This window comes from Crocuta crocuta, unplaced genomic scaffold (genome assembly GCF_008692635.1).
Source record: "Crocuta crocuta isolate KB4526 unplaced genomic scaffold, BGI_CrCroc_1.0 scaffold31, whole genome shotgun sequence".
NCBI classification, from domain to species: domain Eukaryota; kingdom Metazoa; phylum Chordata; class Mammalia; order Carnivora; family Hyaenidae; genus Crocuta; species Crocuta crocuta.
This window is the reverse complement of record NW_027528362.1, coordinates 571779-591520: the sequence shown is the minus strand read 5'-3', so window position 1 is coordinate 591520 and position 19742 is coordinate 571779. Positions and strand designations below refer to the sequence as shown.

Here is a 19742-nt window from a genome sequence, read left to right as displayed (position 1 = left end):
ATGACCATAATTATAAGCCACTCTGTTTTCTCATGCTATCTTTCATTGTAGCATGTGCCTGAGAAATTAGCAAGTTACATTTTCATGTGGGTGGCAGTGTTAAATACTTGTCTGCATATCTGAAATTAATTCTTATATTCTCTTATTTGAAAATAGAACATCCCAGGAGTAATTACTCTGGTCATATACTTCTTTTTAAGGCTGGAGGAGAACTTTAGGGAGGAAAGAAGAGAATAAAAAGAGTAATACAGTATTAAAGTTTTCCTTCCTTCAGATCTCTACCTCTTCCTCTGTCATGTGTAGGACTGCGAAACTGCTCTCACGTGAACCTGAGTAAGCAAAAGTGCACAAGGGAGTTAACTCGGCACTAGGTTAAACTAGTTTCCTACACTGTGAATGAATATGCCAGATGATACATTGTAGCACGGTTGTTAAGAATTTAGATCTAGAAGTTAGAAAGAACCTTCAAAAAGTATTAAGTATTCTTCATCCAAGTTGCTTACCTTTTGAAAAAAATGTAACTTTTCTGCCTTGATGGGTTAATCTCTAGAAGTACGTTTTATATCTCCCCTTCAGACAGCTCCGTTTTAGGCAATTGTTGCCCCTCATTGAAGACTAGATACTCATTTGTGGCATTTGGTATATTTTAATCATTTAGGAACATGAATAAAAGTGTAATCACGTTCAGCTTTGACGCTGCATTGTTTATGTGGCTTTTACCTCTACTCTTCAGTATTTGCTCTTGGCACCACTATGGTTGTCCTATACCTAGACAACTAGCAAGTGAAGAGCATTTGCTGGTTTAGGAAATCTTGTGGCATTCACCAAAAGGAGTATAGTTTTATTGAAACTCGATTGTATGAGAGCCTCTGTTAATTAACTCTTAGGAGAATTGGGGAAGTTACCACGAACATAAAAAGATCAGATATTTTTTCTTTGTAAAAGAGTAGTTAAAACATTTGGGGCATCTGGGTGGCCTCAGTTAAGCGTCTGACTCCTCATCTCAGCTCAGGTGATGATTTCATGGTTTGTGAGTTCGAGCCCGCATCCGTCCCTGTGCTGATGGAGTAGAGCTTGCTTGGGATTCTGTCTCTCCTCCTCTCTGCCCCTCCCTTGCTTGTGTGCATATGTGCGCGCACGCGCGCTCTCTCTCTCTCTCTCTCTCTCTGTCTTTCTTAAAATAAATAAATAAACTTAAAAAATTAAAACATTAGAGTCATTGCAAAGTTTTTAGAAAGTTAAGAAGTGGTAATCAACCAAATTCTGGGTCCTTGATAAACTTTACCTAGAGAGAGTATAAATATCCCCCAAATAATAGTAATTCATTGATTTAAAAAGTCAGTGTTAGAAATTTACCCTAATGTCCTAATAAACAAACATACTGAATTTAAAAGAAGATGTTTGAATAAATATTTTCTCTTTTTTAAAAAAATCAATATGTTTGAACAGAAACCGGTCTCACAGAAAATGTACTTATCTGGCTATGGTGTGGAGCTAGCGATTAAGAGTACAGAATACAAAGCTTTGGATGATACCCAAGTTAAAAGTAAGTTTACTCTCTGTATTTGAATAGAATAAAAATTTGGAGGTTTACAAACTTTGTTCTTTTTAAAATGTAATGACTTTCGGGGCCCCTGGGTGGCTCAGTCGGTTAAGCATCCGACTTCGGTTCAGGTCATGTTCTCACGGTTCATGGATTCAAGCCCTGCATCGGGCTCTGTGCTGACAGCTAGGCCAGAGCCTGGAGGCTACTTCGGATTCTGTTTCTCCCTCTTTCTCTGACCCTCCCCTGCTCACACTGTCTCTCTCTTTTTCTCTCAGAAATAAATAAAATGTTAAAAAAAATTTTTAATGTAATGACTGTAGTCTTACATATGATAATCTGAGGCTGAGGATGGGGTAGACATGGTTCTCCTTAGTTTAGAATTTAATTTTTAAACTGAAAGAAACGTGTTTCATATTGTGCTTTCAAAAACTCTTTTAGAAATTGGAAATAGCATATTATTTTCTTTTATCCAGTGAGTTCCCAACCATTTTCAGCAACATATAAAAAAATGGTACCATGTGCAAGGCCCACTGAGGTAAGAGGTGAGACTGGTTATGACTGGAGGTGACTGGCCCACCACATGCCCAGCAGCCTCCAGAGTGGGGGCGGGGTGTGTAAGGGGATCAGTATCTCAGTAAATCTGAAAGTCATTGACAACACATGGTCTTAGGGCACTTTGTCTCAAGGGTTTATAATGAACTTAGGATGATGATGCTATTCTTAAAGTAGGAGGGGGGAGGCCTCAACCATTAGATGAAGTGGATTGATTAGACTTGTGTCTACAAACTGATATCTGTCCACGGTTGTATGTACTAACTGCAGGCCCCAGATGAAGGAGTCTGGAGACCTGAACAAAATGAAGTTTTGAGATTCTTAGGAAAATCTTTTCTTCTCTGGTTCATCTCAAACTTATTTATACTTGATTCTTGGTTAAGAGTTTTTAATTCATTCTTTTATACGCTCTCAGATGTGGCTTTTGCTTCAACTTTATTTTTCTATCCAGGTCCTGGAGGCCCTGCTCTGATCACAGACTTTGTTCTGGCCATTCCTCGTGAATATGCTTCAAATAAAGATCTGTATTACTGTTAAGTCCTACCAGTTAAAGAGTTACTGGAAAAGTAGTATCAAATTTTATGTATTTCTGTATAGCTTATATGTAGCCTTATAATGCTTTATAGTTTAGTGTCTTATTTTACAGTTAAAATAGTAACATAAGGCATTTTCTAGCTGTCCTTGGGCTTGTGGAATTTTCTTTAAAATGTCAGGTGAAAAAAAATAAAATCGAAAAAAATTAAAAATAATAAAAACATAAACTGCCAGGTGGAAAAAAATTTTAAATTCAGTGATCACATGAATGTTCTGTATTACATATTTAACTCAGTTCAGGTTTTCCCTCTGTGTACATGTGTCTGGCTTCTAACTGGCCTTCTCTCTGATCTTTGGCCTTCTGTGCCATTACCCTCCCCCCATATAAATTAATGGGTATTCCTGACAGTGCTTTCAGATGGAATGCCCTCTGCTGAAAATCTGGCTTTGTGATTCTCCTGGTTGAAGTCTCTTCATGGCTCCCCATAATGTCCCTCATAAATTCCAGTCCATGTTGTTGGAGAGACAGCTTCCACACTCCAGCCTCTTTCTGCCTTATCACCCTTCCTCAGCCTCTCATTTGTCCCCTCTGGCTCTGCAACAGTAAACCGATACACGGAATAATTTTCTGTTCCCTGGATGCCTCCATGTTTGGCTCCATGCTAAGCCTTTATGGCCTCTATAGAGCACTTTTATCCTTTAGCATATGCTGTTCCCTCTGTCTGAAACCTTCCATCTTCTACCACTTTTCTTTCATCAAAGACCTATGCGTCTTTTAAAAGTCCTATCTGTTAGTACCTCCGAGACGGCTGCCTGTCTTTCTCTGTCGAGCGTGGTTTTCTCCTTTCTACAGCCCATGTATTATGTGCTGCTTTCGTAAGAAACTTGACACAGTGCCTTGANGAACCCACGACCTGTGAGATCATGACCTGAGCGAAAGTCGGATGCTTAACCGACTAAGCCACCCAGGCGCCCCAAGTGGAGTTTGTTTCTTTTGTGTCTCTCTTGCTGGTGTCTATGTGGCAGGAATCCTAGCAAGCAGCCAACAAATATTAGCCTGATGAAGGAATAAAAGGGAGGAGAAGGAAGACTAGATCTGAACACCCAGGGCTCTTAGCTACAGCCCTGAGGTGAGGGCCTTCAGAAGAGAGAGGAGGGAGGAGTGTACCTGAATGGGTCTGATGCACCCCGAGAGCAGCCCCATGCCGTGAGAGGTCGCGAGTCCTTGTGATCCCAAGTACCCTTTACATGTACCATTTACCGCCCTGTATGTTGTATTATTTGGTGAGTAAAGGAGAAGGAAAGGGGGAGATGACCGTATAATGTTATATCCTTACATTTTGAGGCCATGAGTTTGGGGTCTTTCTAAAGATTTCTTGATTATCTTTAAAGACATTGGAAATACACATGCATGCTTACATTTGTTAGAGTTTGGAGCTCCTGCCTGGCTAAGAGCTAAGCCCAGGATTTGTTGCAGCCACTTTGACTTACCATTCTGGTTATAAAATGGAACTTGACTGTGAAATAATGTGTAAAGCATTTGTTAAATATTTAATGATCCAAGCCTGTTTAACAAAGCACAGTTGGAAATACAAGCATGTGCACATGCATGTTATCAGTGAGCTGATACGTGAAAGAAAAACAAGGTAAAACAAAAGGAATGTGATCTTGTGTTCTTCTAATTTTTTATTACATCTCCTTTTTCCAGTCTGAAAATGTTTTTGTATTATTTTGTTTCCAAAATAGCAGTGACTAATGCTACTGTAGAGGATGGGATTGAAACAAATGAAGTTCAAGGATTTCTCTTCGGGAAACTAAAGTAAGTCTGAATTGAAATGAAGTTCCATTACTGTGTTCTTAAAGGAGTTCAGTGTGCTGTGTTGGCATATGTTTCAATTCTTAAAGTATACACGTAATTGGTTTTATTACAAAAGTAATACGTGGCTAATGCAAAGCACAAAATTGAAAAATAATCACCAGTTTCACACTATGATGAGTATGATCAGAAAAATAGGAATTGGAAATGATCCAACTTATCTTTGTCAAGATAAGTCGTCAAAAAACAAGCGAACAAAATATTATAGCGTCTTTCACAGATCTTCTGGGTTAGAAAAATCATGGTTATTATTGGGTCATTCACATGACATAAAATTTTTATGCCTCAGAAGAGAAAATTTGCATTTTCTTAAATTTCTGTGTTCAGATTGACATATTGAAAACCTTTTAATGGTCTCTTATTTATTGCATGCACACATATAAGTAACTGTTCAGATATTAAAGTTGTGCCAACTCCCCCCCGTTTTTTTTTTCTTGCATCACTGATTGGAGACCAAGAATAGGCTGGTGAGTGTTCTCTGAATGTTCATGAATGGGGGTAGTTGTTATTCTATATGTGCTTTCCCTTATTTACAAGACGGGAGTGGGTGGCTTCTTTAAAAAGACAAGATTAATTAAAGGTAAAGGACAGTTTTTATTAATAGCTTTAATTTTTATTTAACGTTCTAAGTATTTATAAAGGACGCCAAGGTCCGTTCTCCTGGCGAGAAGGTACTGTACAGACCCGGAGAACATTTGTGGAGCCTCTGCTGATTTATACAGATGACAGTTACTAAAGTCTGCCGGCACAGTGCCGTACTAGTTGACCTTGAGAAGTTCATGAGTCCTGCAAAATGGATTTATTCTAAGTATTTATTTAGTGGATAACAACACACTTTTATTCCATTGTCAGCTGTATCTCGACATCTTGGAATCCACAGTTCTATTCCTTTTTTTTAAGCATAAAACTTTTTATGGGAATAAATTGCACATTCTATAAAAAAAAGCCTTTGGAGCCCTGGGATATTAGGGATTTTTAAAAGAGGAAATACTCAAATTCATNAGTCTGCCGGCACAGTGCCGTACTAGTTGACCTTGAGAAGTTCATGCGTCCTGCAAAATGGATTTATTCTAAGTAAAGTATTTATTTAGTGGATAACAACACACTTTTATTCCATTGTCAGCTGTATCTCGACATCTTGGAATCCACAGTTCTATTCCTTTTTTTTAAGCATAAAACTTTTTATGGGAATAAATTGCACATTCTATAAAAAAAAGCCTTTGGAGCCCTGGGATATTAGGGATTTTTAAAAGAGGAAATACTCAAATTCATTCTTACAGAGCTACTAAATTGATTTAAGGCAAAACCCTTTGCTTTGAGAGGTATTAGATGAATAATGTATTTTTGTCTGAGTTACATAAATAATTTTAGCAGTGAAAATTAAGATTATTATTAAATATGAAAACAGTAATGTAGCTCTTGTAAACTTAATTTCGCTCCATAATTAAGTTGAGAAAGGAGGAGTTAATTTATGAACTTCCTTATGGAAGAAGTTCTCTTGCTCTTTCCCTGTAAGAACAGTTGTAGTCGGTCTTGATTTGTTTTTAAAATGTGCCCCCCACCCCCCGTTGTAATAAAATTGCATGACATCCACACTGTGGTGTATTTATTTATTGTAATTATATGATTAATGCATTTCTGTCTGTTCTGTATATTTTTTATTTCTTTTTAAAATCTTTTTGCTGTTGAAATATGTATTTTCTAAGTTGTGTTGGTGGTAAGATGTTTTAAAAAAAAATAATTGTATTTAAATCTTAAACGGCACTATGTCTTGATTTCATGAGTTAGAAAAAAGAAGTTATAGTTTAATTTTTGTTGTTTTTGAGAGAGAGCACAAGCAGGGGAAAAGGGACAGAGGGAGAGAGAGACAGACAGACAGACAGACTGGCATAAGCATGGAGCCTGATGCGGGGCTCAATCCCACAACCCTGGGATCATGACCTAAGCCAAAAACAAGAGTCAGATGCTCAACCAGCTGAGCCACCCAGAAGTTCTAGTGTAGATCATCTGTGTAGTAAGATGTCATTCCTATTATGTTATTATTTGCCATTCTATAAAGATACATAGAGGTGTTTGACATCAGGCAAAATTATCTGACTGAAGATTTTGATAAGTTTCAAAGATGGAACTTTAAGATTATATAGGCAACATTAATGTTTTCTTTATAAAATAGTTTTAAATTATAAAAGCAATACTTGTAATTTATAAAATGTTAAAAAGTATAGAATATAAAAGCTAATGCTTCTGCCCTCATTCTTGGATCCCTTTTACATAATGTCAACATGGTAACAATTGAGAGTACATCCCTCCAGATTTTGTTTTGTTTTCTATATTTAAAAAAGTGGACATATATACCTCATTGTTTTTAAGTTCTGTGGATATAGCTGTATCACAATTTATTATCTGGATGGAACTGTTTTTTTGTGTGTGTCTAGTTGTTTGAAAAAGTTAATTTCAAAATATACTACTTGCATAATTTGTATTAGGTGATGATAATTAACATGACTTAATATTCTAATGCAGAGAAAGATACTCAGATCTTAGAGATAATCTGACAGCATTCCAAAAATACCTGATTGAGAGTAGCAAAGAAATGATACCTTTGAAAGTCTGGGAACTGCAAGGTAAAGTACTTCTTTAACACAGCATTTTGTAACTGATCTCTGTTTTGTTCAGTAAGCTTTTATATAATATGCAAATTATTTCATAGATAATAATAGTTATTGATGTGAATTTTTGTGGGAATTCATATGTAATTAAAAGGCTGTCTATCAAGTAGATCATATATTTATATTAGAGTTAAAATTATATGAAGTATAGTTATTTGATATTATCTAATCACTTTTAAAGTATACGCTGATTTTTCTTATAGGTTCATCTCCTATAAAAGTAAATCACATTTCAAGTTGTCTACAACAGTGATTAAAAGTCTTGGCTAGTCAGTCAGGAAATCATCAATTTTCTTCTGTTGAAAATTTTGACCTTAATAGGTCATATTTCACTGTTAGCTTAGAACAGCCTCTGTGCTGACATCCTGTAAGCAGATATCTTGTGATCAAAATTTAGTTAGAACTGTAACTCGTTTTCAATTTGTTATTTTCTTTTTTGTTACTTCTAATTTTTAGTCAGTCATGGGGACATATTTTTCTGTGTAATTCATAGCTCATCAACTTTTTATTAACAGCTTATTGAGACAGTTGATCTATAATTCATCCCTTTAAAATGTACCATTTAATGGGTTTTAGTATATTTTCTGAGTTTTTTTTTTAACCGTCCCACAGTCAATTTTAGGGTATTTTTATCACCTCAGAAAGAAAGTAATGTACCCATTAATAGTCACTCCCCGTTTCTCCCCAGTTTTCCCATCAGTTGTAGGGAAGCACCTACCATTCTACTTTCTTCTTCGAAATGTTTTCCAAGGAACCCATCATTTATAAAATATAATTGCAGATGATAATTGTAGGTGATACTTTTAAAGACCTATAAACAGAGAACATGCACAGTCCATTGTAATAGGTCTGGCTGATGTCTGTGTAAGATGGATTTGGACTAGAAATGGGCTGTGGTTAAGACCTCTTTGAAATCACGTAGTGAGAGATTGCACTGAGACTGTGGTAGAGGACATCGAAACAAAGGCTGGATTTAGCAAATGGTTAGGAGATGAAAGGAGTCAAAGATGGCTTTAAGACGTCCAGCTTTGAGCCTGAATAGAGAGAAAATAAAACATGTAAGTATGTTTTGGGGTTGAAGATGGTGTTTCAGAATGAGACTGAAGTTAAATGGATTGTTTATGGTGACGGTGACACATTTAGATGACATGGTCTGGTAGAGGCCTCAACAGGAAGTCCGTAAGTTAAAAGGAGAAGATTGGAAGAGCTGGGCATCTTAGCATCAAGGTGTTCAAAAGGAGGAGGAGCTGATAGTGCAGAGTGAGCAGTCGGTGCACATGGGTGGGCACTGTGGCGCTGGTCCAGCTGTGGAAAGTAGAGCCCATGAGGAGCACATTATAGAAGCCAAACAAAATAGATTTCTATTAAATAGATTTCTTTATTGATTTACCAGATATTTATTGAAGGTCTACTATATGTTAGTCATGTCCTTACCTCCATGGCTTTATAATTTTTGGCTGAGAGCCAAACCTATTTTATTTATATCAGGACCCATACATGAGTATATGATGTAAGAATACACTGATAGGCTCAAAACTTAAAAAAAAAAAAAAAAAAAAGTTTTTGCATAAAACATAAATGTTTACTACTTTTTATTCATTCTGGCAAACCTTCTTTTATTCCACTGTGTATCATGAGAAAAATTACTTCACATTACCTATTCAATCTGATGTCACTACAGAATAATGGGTTCCAACTGACATTTTGGAAAACACTAGATTCTGAAGATAAAATGAGCTAACATAGACACTGTGTATCTTCAAAGGATCTTAGGTAAACAGAAAACAAATTTAAAACCAATGTAAAAATTATTATTGTAATTGCTTTAAAGCAAAGGTAGGTAGAATTAAGAAGGGTGGATGCCAGGAAGACATGAACTGGTGGTGAGGGTTGGGGAGAGCAGGAAGGCCTTGTAGAAGTGACCGCTGATGTGAGATCTGAGGAGGGGTTGGGATAAGGTTGAGGGTGGGTTATATAAAGAGACTACGAGGATCATTGTGAGAGGTTGGGTAGGGATGTGTGATGGAGAAAGATACTGAGAACTGCGAGCTCGTGCTTTGCCCAGCTACATGGAGTGTTTGCTGAGAAGAGAAGACTAAAGAGGACCAGAAATGGGCAAAGATGGGACAGGAATATTACAAACTTATTATTAAACATGTTGCTTTTGAAGTGTCCAAGTGGTAAAACAGTTAAATATGGGGATCTGAGTTTCAGAGGCTTCAGTGTAGGACTTAAATAGCTGTTGTTGAGTCATTAGGTATGGAGTGTTTAGAGTAAAGCAAAAAATGTGAATAGAATCTGGTAATATTATATTCATTTGGCTGTTATTTACACTCTATCTGATTTCACAAGTGAATTTTCATAAGGGGCTTTCAAATAAGTTGTGCTCAGAAGATTGGTCGTGTAAAGGAGAATTACATTCATGTTAATAAAAAGTTTTAAAAGACTAGTTGTGCTGTCAAACCTGAGTAAAAGGTAGTTGTCCGTGATCGTCATGATGGTGATTGGCGATGATAAAACTATTAGCCAACACTGTGTCTGGCAAAGTGTCAGGCTGTTTATATACATCATCCCAGTTAATTTTTCAAAAACTCATGTGAGTGCTTGCTTCGGCAGCACATATATTAAAAACTTACATGAGAGAGATCTCTCACTTTTCCAGATGAGGACATTAGGAAATGGACACATAAAATAATTAGTCCAAGTTCACAAATCTGATAAAGCACAAATCAAGGACACCTAAAATGAGCCTAAATTCTGCCTTCTACTGTATTCTACTCTTTTTGAGTAGGATGTTATACAGCAGCAAATGCTGTCAGTCAGGCCAAGGTCTTTGATCATCCACTTTCCTCTCTTATAAGTTGTTACACCATTCAGTCATGAAAATGATGATTGTGTTTTCTTGCCTAAAAGTACATATATTCCTAAGTATATACCCATTAGTTAAAAATCGTGTTGCTTCTAAATGCCTTTAATAGCAATAGAGTAATAAGAAACAACATAAAGAATCTTACTTCTAATTTTACTATTCATTCATCAGTATTTAGTGAGCACCTATCTGTATATCAAGTTCTTTTTTTTTTTTTTTTTTTTTTTGGTGAGAACCTCTAATTTCTTCTCTTTAGCAAATTTCAATTATGGACTACAGTGATATCAACTCTAGTCACCATGGTATACATTAGATCTTCAGGCCCTCTTCATTTTCTAGCTGAAAATTTATACCCTTTAACCAACCTCTCCTCCTTTCCTTTACCCAGCCCCCAGGCAACTACTTTTCTATTCTCTGTTTATATGAGTTTGACTTTCTTTTTTTTTTTAACCTGTAAGTGGTACTGTACAATATTTGTCTTTGTTTTCACTTAGTAAAATGTCCTCCAGGTTCATTGATGTTGTTACAAATAGAATTTCCTTTCTTTATGATGCTGAAGAATATTCCATTGTATGTAGACACCACATTTCTCATCCATTCATCCATTAGTTGGTAGTTATATTATTTCCGCGAGGATGTCTGCTGTGGATAATGGTGCAGTGGACATGGGAGTCCAGGTGTCTCTTTGAGAGACTGATTCGTGCCCTTTGGATACATACCCAGAAGCTGGACCATATAGTGGTTCTAATTTCAATTTCTGGAGGAATCGCCATGTTTTCCATAGTGGCTACGCCAGTTGACATGAGTTTCTTCTGTATTTTGGTGATTGGTCCCTTATCAGATATGTGATTTGGAAGTGTTTTCTCCCATTCCGTAGCTTACTTTTTCACTTTGTTGATGGTTTCCTTGACTTACAGAAGCTTTTGAGTAGGATATAGTCCCACTTGTTTAGTTTTGCTCTGCTGCCTTCGGTTTTGGTGTCAAATCCAAAAAATCGTCGCTAAAACTGATGTCAAGGAGCTTACCCCTATGTTTTCTTCCAGGATTTTATGGATTTAGGTCTTAAATTTAAATCCTTAATCCATTTTGAGTTAGTTTTTGTGTGTTGTATAAGATAGGGGTCCATTTTCATTCTTTTGCACGCGAGTGTCTAGTTTTCCCAGCACCATTTACTGAATACAAAGTCAGTACTTTTTCTTTGCCTGATGTAATCCTCTTGCAAAAGGACCCTGGTAAGATAAGGACTGACAAACATCCATTGTGTTTGGTAATTAGGATATACTCTTGAGCACTGACAGGCTGGCTGCAGTGCTGGGGCTGGAAACATGCTGAGGTAGGTTGAGAAAACGCTATTTAAAGTTACCCAGCTAGAAAGTGAATACAGAGCTGGAATTATACCTTGGTGGTTAGGCTCTCTATCCCACAGGAAGCTGTGCTAAGAGCATTTTCCTAAGCTTTGACTCCAACTTGATTCACCACACTGAAAACGTGGAAACGAAACTCGTCTTGTTATGTTAAGCTGGTTATTTTACTAGTGTATGGTAAGCTAGGATTCTGCCTGTGGTGAAATGTTAAAGAGAAGCAGTATGTTTCACCATTCAGTAACAAACAGAATGAAGCTTTAGAATCTTTTCGGACTCTTGACAAAGGAACGAGATTAAGATCACTGCTTCTGACATATTGGAGACTGTGTAAGCCACACAGTTTTCTTTCTATAGAACTTTTGTATCTGGTAAAATACTAAGTTTAGGACTTTATTTTTATTGTGGTATGATGGTGAAATAAAAAGTGAATTTTTTGTATTTACTGAGTTAAACACATTGGATCTTTCTTAAAGTTCTTTCCAGAATTAGTTCTGCAAAGCTTTTTTTTCCCCTTCCTCTTGTTACTCTTATCAAAGCTTTTTGTTGCATGTTTTGTTCAACCTTAAGTATTAGAATAAATAGCGTGGCATTAACATTTCTTTTCATATATCTCTTTTTGAAGTTATACTGTAATTTGTGGAGAACAATGGGTATTAAATGATTAGCCCTTCATAAATGTGTAACGCTTACCTTATTTGGACATTTAAACCTTCTGTTTAAAACTTTTGAAAAATGTTAAATGTGTTAACATGTCTATATATAAATATATGGCAAAAAATATTGAGTGAATTATTTAAATTACCTGAAAGTGTCTATAAAGGTCTGACATGATGCTAGATTTCTTAATGATTTTTTCTTTTTCCAGATCTTAGTTTTCAGGCAGCTTCTCAAATAAGGTCTACTCCAGTTTATGATGCCATAAAATTAATGAAAGACATTTCACAGAACTTCCCTATAAAAGCCAGGTATGTTAAAGTTTATGGGTTTGATTATAGCCAGAACTCTTTCCCTTAAATAAATCTTATGAAAATAGCTGATTTCATTTAACATCATGATACCAGTTAATTCTAATAGCTGTGGTTTTATGAAAACAGGGTATTTATTATGTGTGTTGGGTTTTGTTTTGTTTTGTTTTTACCAGAGGAAAATACTGGCTTGTGCACATGTATGTATACATACTGCAAAATAGAACTCGAATTAGAGGCAAATTGAAAGGGAAAGTAATCTATTAAAACTGTTTAAACAAAAACAGTGATATGATAATCCAAGATAAAACTTGTTCAAGCAATGAATACTGAGAGAATATTTTTCTCTTTTCTGGGTGGAGGCTGCGGAAAAGTATTATTTTAAATAGATGTATGCCCAGAATATGGCCAGATCATGTTTTTGCCCTTTCAGATTCTAAACAAGTAGTAATGTCTTCTTTATGAAGTATTTTGTAGAATACTTTTTTGCCAGTAGGATAGCTAATCAAAGTGCTTCCAGAGTACTGATTTTACACTAAACACATCTTGCAGTTGAGTAGGTAATACATTTGCATGTCTAAAAGTAATCAGTACTTTTACAAAATAGCAAAACTCCTACACATTTGTAGTGTGGTTGGGAATGACAAGACGTGGAATTCTAAGCACCCAGTAAAACAGAAAGTAAGTCAACTTCTATGGAAGACATGGCGCGTGTGCCTAGTGCAGCAACGCTTTCCAGAGGGGAAGCTGGGAGTACCCCGCATGGGCAGCACCTTCTCTTAGCGTATGGGGGATTGCAGAGAGGCCTCTCTTTGCATCTTGCGTCATTCTGTACATTTATCCACAGTGCAGAGTACTGAATCTTAAATCTAGATATTCATTCCTTTGTAAGACAAATAGCACAAATTGGCCACAGGATAACAACCTTTCTGTGGGGTCCTGAAAATAGATGTGTCAACTCGTTTACAGATTAAGAATCAATATATTGATATGACTCTTTGGTTAATTTTTAAAGAGTCAAGAATTTGAGAAGTCATGAAACATGAAATGTGCATATGTGTATAAATGTTTAGTTACACTGACATTTTTGGAATTACTAGATCAAATGCGAATAAAGTAAAATAATTTCAGTTTTAAGAAGACTATTCACTCTTTTGACAGTAAGTCATTTTGACAATTTTTGGTTGATCATATAAAAAAATTACCAACTATGGTAACACTGCTGAATGGCCAGCTTACAGGCTTGAGTATATCTGTCAAGCCATTTGATAGACCATTACTAAATGTTTGTTAAAATATTTGCTAAACGGATGAAAAATTTGTAATATCAAATTATCCATTGTAATTTCTCTTAAATGCTGCCAGATTTTAGGAGATAATACACATTTTTTTTGTGGGAGTTTTACTTTACAGCAGAACTTTGCATTAACAATCTTTTAATTTTTAAATTGTTTTGTTTGCAAGAAATTGACAAATATGTAACTCATTTTCCTAGGAGTTATCAAGTCAAATAAGTGTAGTTAATAAACTTGTTTTAAAAAATCTGTCTTTAAGTTATGAGGGGGTTCTAAGTTCTTCAAGAGTGAAAATGAGGTAAGTCAATATTGTCAGTCATTTAGAGCTTACATAGTCTGGTAAAGATGTCAGGTTACCAAAGCTCTTTATGTGAAAATATTTTGAAACGTGCCTGTTTGCATTGACACATGTGGTCATATTGGTCATTTCATACGAAGTTTCTCTGAATGGGCCAAACAGCACAAAATAGCATTTTCAATCAAGCATATCTGAAAGTATATCTAGTAGTAAAGTAGGAAAGTAAGTATCTAGTAGTAAGCAGGTTTTGACAGTACCTAATCCATACAGTTGTGCACATGAACTCTTTTTTTTTAATTATTTAACTCCAGGGTAGTTAGCATACGGTGTCATGTTAGTTTCTGGTGTTCAATATAGTGACTCAGCAACTCCACCCTGTCACCCAGGTGTGCAGTCTGTAATCCACCTGAATCAGACACCCTTGTCAAAGGACAGCCGTGGTGCCAGTTGTCACATAGCTGCATGGAAATGTGCACTTGGGGTCGTGAAGCATCCCGAGTTTTTAGACTCTTATCCAGAGTATTATATTACACTGAATTATAGATTGTCCTAAACATTTAAGGAAAAATGAATTATATCAGTATTTCTTTTTCCAGGTCTCTGACCAGAATTGCTGTAAATCAACTTATGAGGGAGGAAATACAGGAAAATCAAAAGGTTTGTTTGAATTCTTTTGTTAAAAACATTGACTACACTAATATCATGATTTTAGACTTTGGATCTTCAGTTTCCATATAGAAAAGAAAATGTTAATTTGTGCTTTTTGATTATTAAAACAGTTCAGATTTTCCACTTTTAGATTGTCTACTTTATATAGCTTACAGTCTGTGATAACAGCAAGTCTTTTCTGACGGACATCTTACCTATCTCTTCATTCACCCTGTACTTCGGACCTTCTGCCCACATTGTCTTTACAGGACAAAGAATAAAGCTATGAGTTACTTACTCTGTTGCTCATGACTGGTTTTGCTTTGAAAGCTTGTAAGGCCCGAGTGACGTTTGGGCCGCTGGAACATCATTAGAGTCCAAGGCATGTAGGGCACAGTTGATCATTAATTTGATAAGATGCTGCCAGGTGGTCTCTTAAGTTACATTAAGAACCCAAATGATCCTAGTTGTGTTAATACTTGTGAAGTGCTTCGAACACTGTCTGGCTTCATTGCATAGGGCTGCCTTGGTAAAGAAATACAGCACAAGATGCACAGGGCGCTGAACAGTAGGAATTTGTTTTTATCACGTACAAAAAGTCTCAGAGTAAGTGGTTACAGACATGGCTTCCTCCTCTTATGGCCACAGAATGGCTGCCACAGCTTTAGACTTCCTACTTGTATTTAAAGCAGAAAGAGGCAGGAAGATGGTATCAAATACCACATTCATCCTCACTAAAGCCGTCCTGGAACACTTCACCTGACTTCCTTCTCACTGGCCAGAATTTTGTCACATGGCTATCTCTAGCTGCAAGGAAGGCTAGAAAAAGTAGTGCTCACTTTTCTAGTAATTGAGGCAATCAGAGGAGAAGCGGGCTCACTTAGCCAGTCAGCAGTGCCTGTCACACGGAGACAGAGTGAACTCTCAGTCAGGTGACCAACAGCTGCAGCAGTAATGATGAAGGAGACGCGGGGCTCACGACGGGAGCATGAGTATTGGGAACCATCGCACATCCTGTCTATGTAGCATATTCTCTGTTTGGCTTTACCACCTAAGAAATTATTGTCGATCTTCCCAAAATAGTTGTGGTATTACTCCTTTCTGTAATTTTCCTAATTGCTCTTACCATTCTTTGAACAGAGTGATTTTCTTACAAAAGTTCCCTGTATTTATAGTGAATTTTGTTTGAATGATGCCACCTGCAGTAGGAAAAGAAGAGAAGGTAGAGAAGAAAAGGGAGGAAGAATAAATGCTAGAGTTGCAGCGGCTTCACCGAGTCCAGTACATTTTTTTTTTGCCCATTTAATAGTCCAGAGGGAGTGTTCAGGTCATCAGAGCTTCACTCCAAGGTGCGATCTTTGGTCCAAAGGCTGGAGACTTCATGAGGTTAAAGAAGAAGTACTGTGAGAATGAAAGAGAGGTCATTGGAAGGACTCTGCAGACCCAAATTTCTCAGACCAGTGTGATATCATAGTCCTAGGGTGACTGTTAAAGCTAGTTGCTGAGGCAGAGTGGAAGCAGAAGTTAACAGAAATGGATAGATCAGGAAATTCTGAATCCAGAGGCTTGAATGACTGTGGTACCTGATGCGGCTCATTCCCTCAGAAATATTGGCTGAATTGAAAACTGTTGAATGTTTAAATGTTATCTGTAATATTCACTGTTTAGCAATAGGTGGGTTTTTTTTTTCTTTTTAATTGTTATATATCTATTACAGTAGTCATTAATATCCCAGTATATAAAATGAGACCCAGTGATTTCTGTTGGGTCACAGAGTCGGTAAAAGAACCAAAATGGGTGCTCTGATACACAATTTTCATTTCAGGTAAGTTTCATAAGCACTTTGAATTTGTTCAGTGCCAAACATCTTGCCAGGTGATTAGAAAACAAGATATTTGAGGAAATTAAGAAATTTCGTCTAGCTTCTTTTCTTCTAAAAATTCTTGAATGACCTGTTTCCAGAAGAACAACACGCAAACTTTAGAAAATTGCATTTAGTAAAACCACGTGGATATGAGGAGTCTAGTGTAGACTGTCAGTCCTCTACGGAAATCAACAGGGGAACCTGTCAATCAAGCAAAGCTGAGTTTAATAAACTTCCTGCAGTAAGAAGGAACAGCGTGTGGTGGGATCTTCTTAGTGTCTCAAAGGAAGTACATTACTGATAGGTTGTAGGGCTTCTGTTCAAGTGGTTTAAGTTGAGTCTTTCAAGGTAGGGGAAATTATTTGGGATTGGGTAGAGTTTGTAACAGTAGTTGAGTATTGGCCAACACAAAAGCAAGGGTTTTGATGAGCAAACTGTTATAAACGAGCTCTTTACCCAGATGAGGCAAACCAGACCATTTTGCAGATCTATTCCAGGTTTGCCTGGAACTGGTTGTTTGTAAGAATTTCCTGAAGCAAATGGTTATTTATTCATTTATAGATTTATCTTCCGGGACAAGAATTTCCTGTAATAGTTAAATAATGTCAGCTCAGGTGATCTGTCTTCTCAGTCCCAGTAGATGAGTTATAATGACATCAGTGGTCCCTGCATGTCTCTCTGGGAGGGACCCAAGAGATGACTCCAGAAGTAGACAGCAGCTGGGTGAAAAGTGGAAAGAGATCATGTAACTTTCTCTGTAGTACTTTATGACCAAAGGTTTCATGTTGCTAGTAAATAGAAAGTCATAGGGAAGGACGATTTAAAAATTTGAGATCGTTGGTTGATATATTTGCAGAGGGAAAACATGAAATACTGAGATGGATGTTATTGTTCACAGATAGTCACTCTCTTCCCTCTGTCAGAGGAATCTGCTCCTCTGCCCCTATGATGTTGATTGATGCCATGTCACTTGCTTTAGCTAATATGAAAGGAGTAGATACACACATCACATACAAGCAGAAGTTTTTGGTTCTGTTGCCGTTTTGCTTCTGCTCTCTATCTCAAGAGGCATGTCCCACATAGAAGCTGCTCTCCTGGTCTGGCACCTGAAATGAAAAAGGCCCTAGAGTGGAGCCGAAGATGATTGAAGGTGTGAATGTGTGATATGAACAAGAAGTCCATGTTTCCTCTGGGAAGCCACTGAGATTCAAAGATTTTTTTTATTTTTTTTAAACATTTATTTATTTCTGAGAGAGTGAGAAAGAGCATGAGCAGGTGAGGGGCAGAGAGAGAGGGAGACACAGAATCTGAAGCAGGCTGCAGGCTCTGAGCTGTCAGCGCACAGCCCAACGCAGGGCTCGAGCTCACAGCAGTGAGATCATGACCTGAGCCGAAGTCAGACACTTAACCAACCGAGCCAGCCAGGCTCCTCTCAGGGATTCTTTATATTAAGAACTTGGTTACAGTAATATCGAATACAGTTAAAGTTTTTGTATGTTACTTTTCCATTTTCTAATTTGTATTCTATCTTCTGCTCTTGAAACTATTAAACAATGTTTCTATGTTTGAAAGATACTCAGCATAATATGCAAGGGTGATTTTAGGGCTATTAGAAGAACTGAAGGAATAAAATAACTCTGGAAATAGGAGAGAACAGGCAGAGGTCTGGGTTTAGTTCCTGATACTGGCCTTGAGGAAGTCTTCTTCAAACCTCTTCTGTTAAAATGTAATTACATAATTCCATTTAGAATAATATTTTGTAAATATATACAACTGTAAGATGGCAGAAATAGTGGAAATGTAGTCAAAATGACAAGTTTAGAATTCTTACAGAAAGAGTTATTTTAATATTAATTTAAAAAGATCATTCTCTCATTTACAGTATCCAGAATTAACGTTATCTGTCAATCCTGGCATTTGCTTTATCTTCTCATTTTTTAGGAATTACTTGGATCTTTTCAATTTTAATATCTTTATTTTTTGCATTGTTCAGCATTTTCTTATCAACGTTGCTAGGAAGTCTGGCTATAGTTAATATTATTTAGTTATATTTTGAATTAAAGCTGGCCTAAGCTGACATTTTGTTACTAAGAATAGAGTGACTGGTTCCAGTAGAAACATGGCTGCGGCCCAATTTAAAGTAGTCCGATTCATTCTCCTAAAAATCATACAGAGCAACAAAGAGAATGAGTAGAATTCATATATAGCGACAAGAGTAATGAAACCACGTTTTCAGCAAAACTAGCAGAAGGCAGAAAGCTACAGACTCTTGGTTTTGTGTGTGGTGGAAACGGCGCAGCACCAGGAGAACTGAAGTGTGAAGCTGCCGTTGCATGGAGGGGAGGAGTGGACGTGGCAGGGGTCCCAGAATGACAGTCTCAGACACCGTCAGCAAGTGCCCACCCTCAAAGGAGACGGCTCCGCTCTGAGTAGGAGCGTTACGGGTGGGCAGGATTAGAAACAAATGGGGGAGGGGCGCCTGGGTGGCTCAGTGTGTTGAGCATCTGACTCTTGATTTTGGCTCAGGTCATGATCCCAGGGTGGTGGGATCGAGCCCCACATCGGGCTCTGTGTGGAGCCTACATAAGATTCTCCCTCTCCCTCTCTCCCCTCCTTCACCCCTCTCCCTGGCTTGTGCTTGCACATGTGTGCACTCTCTCATAAAAATTTAAAAATGGGGGCACATCAGCTGCAGGACGGAGAGAGAGGAGTCATGTGAAGTGCATGGAAGTGGCAGATTTAAGGAAACCTAGCTGGGCCGCCTGGGGGGCTCAGTCGGTTGAGCGTCCGGCTTTGGCTCAGGTCATGATCTCACGGTTCATGGGTTCGAGCCCAGTGTCGGGCTCTGTGCTGACAGCTCAGAGCCTGGAGCCTGTTTTGGATTCTGTGTCTCCCTCTCTCTCTCCGACCTCCCCTGTTCACGCTCTCTCTCACTCTCTCTCTCAAAAATAAATTAAAAACATTAAAAAAAATTTTTTTTAATGTAAGGAACCTAGCTAGTAAGGGGTGGCTCATCCAAGAGACTAGGTCATCATCTGTTAGTGGCAGAGTGAAGAGAAACAGAACCTGGTGATTAGAGCCTCTGAGCTGGTTAATATTTGAGAATCTGAGGAAGTCTGTCTACATTGGGTGACCCAGCTTAAACTGTTGATCACGATAGGGAAACTTCAAGCCTGGAAACCTGGATGGCTAATTTGCCTCTTTCCGTCCAAAACCATCTACCCTGGTAATGTCCAGTGCAAGGAAATCTACATGATTCAGA

The 19742-nt window shown here is 37.5% G+C and overlaps 1 protein-coding gene across 4 annotated transcripts in view; it reads left to right on the top strand.

Moving 5' to 3' along the window:
- UGGT2 (UDP-glucose glycoprotein glucosyltransferase 2) overlaps positions 1–19742 on the top strand; it is a 160517-nt gene that overhangs the window by 22682 nt on the left and 118093 nt on the right. For all 4 annotated transcript variants that reach the window (XR_013332606.1, XM_077753866.1, XM_077753865.1 and 1 more), the window contains exons 5-9: positions 1450–1546; positions 4379–4451; positions 7032–7132; positions 12276–12375; positions 14565–14625. Coding sequence is in view for 3 of the 4 variants with exons in the window: in XM_077753866.1 (XP_077609992.1) it covers positions 1450–1546; positions 4379–4451; positions 7032–7132; positions 12276–12375; positions 14565–14625 (432 nt within the window). In the remaining variant the exon portion in view is untranslated. The remainder of the gene's footprint in view (positions 1–1449; positions 1547–4378; positions 4452–7031; positions 7133–12275; positions 12376–14564; positions 14626–19742) is intronic.